This window comes from Carica papaya, chromosome 1 (assembly GCF_054855325.1).
Source record: "Carica papaya isolate Zhongbai chromosome 1, ASM5485532v1, whole genome shotgun sequence".
Taxonomy (NCBI): Eukaryota; Viridiplantae; Streptophyta; class Magnoliopsida; order Brassicales; family Caricaceae; genus Carica; species Carica papaya.
The window spans coordinates 8,827,327-8,834,259 of NC_142309.1; the positions used below are offsets into that span (position 1 = coordinate 8,827,327).

Genomic DNA, 6,933 nt, shown 5'->3' on the forward strand with positions numbered 1-6,933 from the left:
TTTTCCCGGTGCGGCGGCGGGTGGCGGCGGTCGGCCTCTGGTTCGTCTTCTCCGGCGAGCGGCGGGCGGCTAGGGTTTGTGGTCTGGTGTGGGGGTTCTATTTATAACCCCTTGCCTTTTGATCACAGCCGTTCATTTTGTTTTAATCTGGGCCGTTCATTTTTGATTGAATCTGGGCCGTCCGTGCGATTGAATCTGGGCCGTCCGATCGCGCGATTGATCTGGACCGTCGGATCGCACCCACGCGGATCGCCAACGTGGCTCCTTTCGGAGTGACGCGGTCTTGCCACGTGGCAGGCCCCGGTTGGCCGGGACTGCTGACCGGGCCTGCTGACGTGGCTGCTGACGTGCCCCCCCCCCCCCTTTTTTTTTTTTCCTCCTTTCCGGGTGCTACATCTCGCATGGTAAATCTGAATGTCTAATAGAAATACGGAAATTTCTATTTTAGAGAATTCAAATAACAGAAATAAAAATATAACTAAAATCCTATAGAGTCAAACTCCGTTGGATAACTTTGATGGGATGCGGAATGCAACTTTTAGTCACAACCTTCTTACTGTTCAGGATCCGCATCTTAATTTTCCTTATATGAAATGGTTAAATAAGGGAGATGAGCTACACTAACTAAGTAAAAATTTCAATACTTAACACTAATACGAAAAAATTAAAAGTTGGTAAAAATCAGAAAACAACTAATGAAACCATTTTTCTTTTTAGGTAAATTCATTTAATTTTAAAAACGGAGTTCATACTCACCTTTTAGGTTCTTAAATTCAACTTGTGATGATAATATTCACTATAATAATTCATCATATATTTCAAGAAATAATAATCGTCAACTTTATATTTTTACCTGTTTACCAGTACCTCTAGAGGATTTTATCAAAAAATAAATTGGATGAAAAGTTTAATGCATCACCTATGAGGTTTAAATTGGTATTTAGGTAAGTTGGTAATTGATAAGTGGATTTACTCAACTACTTTAGTATTCATATACTTAATATTAACTATTTCTTTTAGTATTTTATATTGGAACTCATTACACTTTAATTATTTTGTAGTTTTAGAAGCAATCAAGAATTTTTAAAGAAGTTCGAAAAACAATTGGAAAAATGAAACAAAATAGGTATGTATTTTATAATAATTATTTAAGTGTACCAATGTTAAAGTAATTAACATATAATTAATATATACATTGTATATTACTCTTTAATTATTACATGTTTTTAATTATTAGAATAAATTATTTTGATTTACATCACGTATATATTTTTTAATAGAAAACTATCTAAAGCAAATTTATTAGATATTTTCATTTATTGTACATTGTAACTTATACTATTTTAACTTGAATAAAATAAAAACTAAATGAATCAATACTAAGAACATAAAATGTACGTAATTATTACATATAACTCATATTCAACAAACATATACATATATATATATTTTTTAATTTTAACAGGAGATTGTTTTATAATTAATTTCTGAAATTAAAAAACAAAAACATGGCAAATATTTAAGATGATTACATTAGTGACACATGTCTGTCTTGTGATAGAAAACTAATTTGTGTGTGTGTGTGTGTGTGTGTATATGTATGAGAATGTCTTAAAGGTTCCATAATAAAATTTCAATATAACTCAACATCATGGGTTCCCGATAGATCTCTCTTCTTCCTCTCTTATAGCGTTGATCATAACTGAAACTTGATCTATACTTGGCCTGGCTTCAGCCGAAGAGTTGACACATTTCATGGCTACCTCCAGCAAGCTCACCATCCTCTCTTCACTTGCACCTTCTGAGATTAACCTTTTATCAAAAACATCCACCCTCCCTTCTTCTTTAACAACAGACTGAACCCATCTGGTCAACTCCCTTCCATCCGTATCCGCCACCTTCCCTGTAAGTAGCTCAAGAACAATCACACCGAAATTATAAATGTCAGCACTAAAAGCACCAGCACCCCCGATTGCTTCTTGTTCGTCGGAGCCACCAATGGTGATGGAAAATGATGAAGATGAGTTGCCTTGATTATCTTCTACAGCCATGATGCCGTACTCACTAATGCAAGGTTCCATGTTTCTGTTGAATAAGATGTTGCAGGATTTCAGGTTTCCATGGCTAATTCCATCACTGCTAAGCTCCTGCTGCATGAAGTTCAGTGCTTCTGCAATGGTGGCTGCGATCCCCAGTCTGCATGACCAGTCAAGTACTTCACCTGTTTGGGACCCTGAAACAAATCCAAGACTATTCTTTCTCATATATATACTGATAAAATATAACTAATTGCTTGTTTCTTTCTTATCAGTTTAAGCTTTTTGAGAATCAATTAATCAATTGTTTAATATGGTATCAAAGTAAGAAGTATACCATGAAGAAGTCGGAAGAGACTTCCATTCTGCTGATACTCATATACCACTAATTTTTCCAGATCGGAACAGTAAAAGGCGAGTGCCGGCGAGACATTCGGGTGTTTAACTTGGTACAGTCTCTGCATTTTGTTCTTGAAATCATTGCTTGAGGTAGACCAATCTTTTATCCTTTTCACAGCCAATATCGCTCCATTATCTAGGATGACCTTGTAGAGGGTACCCCGTTTTCCTCTACCTAACAACTCTGCAGGAGCCTTGAGCAAGTCCTCTAGTTTCAATCCATTCACCACTGGACTAGTCAGAACCACCAGAGATGAAGAAACTAATGCACTTTCACCTGAAACCTGTGATCTGCTCATGCTTATATGATCTGCTTTATAATCAGTTGGTGAAGGACCAGGCTTGTCAGTTTTGTCATCAAAAGTTGGTTCAAGCTTGTTTGATATTTCTTCAATCTTCTCTTGTTTCTTCTTTCTTCTAGCTAGCAAGAAAATAACCATAGACAAAAGAACCAAAGCTGATGCAACATACCCTGAATACATGATCATCTGAGTTTTTGAAACAGGTGGGTTTGGACATCTATTTGGCAAAGGTTCTCCGCATAATTCAGGATTGCCCAAAAAACAAGTTGCAGAAAACAAGCCATGAACATCTGGTATTCTCCCCTTGAAATTGTTGTTTGAGAGATTGAATTGTTTCAGGTTGCTGAAATCAAGATCTGGTATCTTCCCTGTAAGCTTGTTGTTTTCGGCGAGTAACATAGTCAGACCAGAAATCTTAGATAAGTCTTTAGGCAACTCTCCAGAGAGATTGTTGTGTGAAACATCAAGCCTTTTCAGATTGTTCAATAGAGGAATCGAACGTGGAAGGTTTCCAGAAAGTTTGTTCCCGCCTAAAAGCAATCGGGTGAGCTGTTTGCAGTTTGCAATGTCCTCTGAGATCTCCCCAGCAAGACTATTCTTTTCAAGACTAATAATATTGAGAGATGAAGCCAGTGAATCCACGTTGCAAACTAAAGTAGCATCAAAAACACCAGAAAGATTTGAATCATCAAGTGATATACTTTGCACAGAATTATTCGCATGTAAATCACAGGATACACCTTCCCATTCATCCTTGCATGGATCAGTGGATAAATTCCAATTCAGACGATGATCAGGGCATCCATTAAAGTTAGACAGTTTTGCAAGAAAGTTATACAATGATCTTGTGGTGTTACCATCCAATGAATCTGTAGTCTGAATAATAAGAAAGAATGAAATGAAGAAAACCCAGATGGGAATTTGATGCATTCTGATAGTCTGATCTATGATGGAACAAAATTCTGTAAAGAAAATTCAAGTTACAGAGGTATTTCAGTAGTTGGGATCTTAGAAAATGGGGGGAGAATCTCAATGTCGGCCAGGCTAGCAGTTGGCTGATTTTACAATGATATATAATATGTAATGTTATTGATAGATTGCCGCTTTAAAGTTAAAGACGAAGCCATCTAGCATTTCTAAATGAGTTGGGATTTTTCAGTTGAGCATCTTGCTTTTTTAATGATTTAATTTTTCCACTACAAGGAAAATAGCCTCTAATAATAATAATTTTTAGGTCTTTTTTTGTCGGTAAATCCTCCTATTAGACTATGTTTTTCGGACTACATAAATTGAAATATTTTATTAGTATAAAGTTTTATCTATCATTTACATAGTTTAGAACATATCAGTGGAAACTTCCTTTATATTATCAGGACTGTACAAATGAAATTTTATATATATATATATATATATGGTGGTTTCATTAATTAAATTACGATAAAAATAAAGTTAAAAATTTAACGAAAATATATAAATTTTATAAGATTGTTTAGAATATTTTTAAATTAATTTTATACTTCAACATACCAAATATATTTTTTTAATAAAAACTAAAAATGTGTCGTATTTATATAAAAATTTTCAACTCATAATTTAAAATATATTATCTAGGCTTTTTAACTAATAATATTCCGCATATTTTAAAAAATTAAATAAAACATATAATATACATATTTAACATCAAAACATCATAACATCTTCAACAGTTATCCGAAAACCTTGGGTAAATCATCTGAAAAATTACTGAGTCCCTTCGTAGAAGAATTGCAATTTTGATAATTATCAAACACAAGTGTTCAAGAGCCTATAAAAAATAGTTTTTTAGTTAACTAATTAACTCATATGTTATAAAAAAATATATTGGAAAACATAATTATACATTGATTGATTGGTTATATGAAAAACAAATTTAAAAACGTTATGTAACTCTTCAGCTGTAAATCTATTTTTATGTTAAAACAATGTAAAAATCTAGCATAACCAAGTACAATAAATAATTTTTATGTTAAAATAAATTCATAATTCAAATTTAGCATTATAATAAATACTCAATTGCTCATAAATGAAGTAAATCTCATATAAGATATTGTAATCTATATCTACGTAGTTATAACGACATAAAACATTTTTAATTTCTTGTTTTTTATCATTTAACAAAAAAAAAAACAAACAAACAAACTCACTACTTTAAGTCTCACGAAAAAGAAAAATTATGTTATTCTTTTTTCAAATGAAAGATTTCATGTAATGTCCAAATTTAATTTATATGTAAATTAAATTACTTTATAAATGTAATTTTATAATTTTATAATTTTTTAATTTTAATTTAGTATAAAAATGAAGAAAATTTGATGGATGATGAAATTGAAAATAATTTTGGAAGAAAAATATGAAAATTTGGATTCTGGGGGATTTTTGAACGAAAAATTGAAAACTGGAGATCAAAATGCAATTTAAAAAAGTTGTGCTATGTGGAATGCTCAGTCAGCAGCTCCGACGAACCAGGACGCGCAGCGTGGCAACGGACGCTGACGTGGTGCCACGTGGGAGGCCACGCAGGCGATCTGCGTGCCAGTGATCGAACGGTCCAAATTCGCCCCCGCGTGCACGGACGGCACAGATGTGTTCCTTCCCCAAATGCGATCGGACGGTCAGATTTAAATGCGATCAACAGTTTAGATCCGTTCCCTATTTAAACGCGATCGGACGGTGTAGATTAGATCGCGATGAACGGCTCATATTCACTCCTTATTTAATCACGATCAGACGGTACATATCAAATGCGATGGACGGTTCATCGCAAAAGAGGACGAGTATAAATAACCCCCTTCACACTAAACTATAACCCTAATCTCCACACCCCCCTCACCGGAGAAGAAGACCCAGCCACCGAGAAGGAGGCCACCGCCACCCACCGCTACACTGGAGTCCTTTCCGACCGCCAAAAGAGGTAAAATTTTTTTTTTTTGTTCGGAATTCAATTTTAAACACTCTTATGGCCAAATCGAAGCAAAAGAACCGGCGAATTGGCCGAAGACTGCGGGCAAAGCCCGATGTTGCTGCCACAGAAAATTGCAAAAACTGCCTCCGATGAGGTCCTACTCGATTCTTGTTTTGTGTAATTTTTTCACTATTGTGATCATAGTTTCTTTCTTTACAGGTTGACTGGAGCAAAACACCCAATTATAAAGTAAGTCGGTGGAGCCGTCGCACCAGAGATCCCCGCCACCGGTGAGTTTCGATTTTTCATTTTTTTCTCACTAACCGAGGCCCCTTAACGTGTTTTCTCATAGAAATTGATACAAAATCGGATAAAAACAGCAGATCCAAGGCGGACTGCTGCCGGAGCACGGCGGAGCTGTTGTGCCGAAATTTCAGAATTGGTCAAAAACTGGTTTTGAGACTGATTTTTTGTTTTTGGGACATTTGTAGGTACTTATAATGCATTTTAATTTCTAAATAAAAATTCAGGGAACCTGGAGACCGCAAGTAGGCGCAGTCAACAACTTAGCTTTTTGGATATTAAATTGAGTAAGAATCTCTCACTCTATTCTCTGTTATAGAATTAAAGTCAAATTAAAATCAATACAGTGTTTTATACAGTGTAAAAAATATTCATAATTAATTACGGGGTACTAATGGAGAAAGAACTGAAAATTATCTACTATTGTTTCTATTGATTGTTTTTACAGTTTGAATACATAATAGTATTTGATTGATTGATTTTATTGTTTTGAATGCATGTATTATTTGTTTTGTATGGTTACGGTTGAGTTGGGGAATTGGAGGCTAAGAGTAAATGAAAAATTTTGTAATTAAGTGAATGGATGAAAACGACAGTTTTACTAGATATTCTGAGAGCTGGTAGATGGACTGAATACATAGGGAACCCTACCGTGAACGTTATCTCATACCGGACGGGTATAGGGATAACCCGTTTCATCCTCATACCGGACGGAATATTGAGGTTTAGTAATTTGGTGCTCATACCGGACGAGGTATAAAGACAACCCACTAATTGAGAATATTAAAGGAAATGGTTCACACGTAGTGGAGACATCTCTATGGACCTCATGGATACTAACAGGCTAATGAAAAGGGACAATTGTTTTTTTTGATTAATTGAATATGAAATTATAATATGCGCATGTTACCGATTGTATATGAAATCATGATAAGTGTTATGTTATTATTTT

At 34.7% G+C, this 6,933-nt stretch overlaps 1 protein-coding gene across 1 annotated transcript; it reads right to left on the minus strand.

The window, feature by feature from the left end:
• Positions 1-1,513: 1,513 nt before the first annotated feature.
• Positions 1,514-4,001, minus strand: LOC110808493 (putative inactive receptor kinase At2g26730). Its single transcript, XM_022034001.2, has 2 exons — positions 2,374-4,001; positions 1,514-2,233 (listed from the first exon to the last, which is right to left on the minus strand). The coding sequence occupies exons 1-2, from the start codon at positions 3,665-3,667 to the stop codon at positions 1,650-1,652; spliced, it is 1,878 nt and encodes a 625-aa protein (XP_021889693.1). The 5' UTR covers positions 3,668-4,001; the 3' UTR covers positions 1,514-1,649.
• Positions 4,002-6,933: the final 2,932 nt, after the last annotated feature.

Bases quoted from the DNA above. Each gene is read 5' to 3' on its own strand.
- LOC110808493 (XM_022034001.2), bottom strand. From the start codon at position 3,667: ATGCATCAAATTCCCATCTGGGTTTTCTTCATTTCATTCTTTCTTATT. The intron at 2,234-2,373 runs GTATACTTCTTA...GATTTGTTTCAG, and splicing joins TCTCTTCCGACTTCTTCATG to GGTCCCAAACAGGTGAAGTA.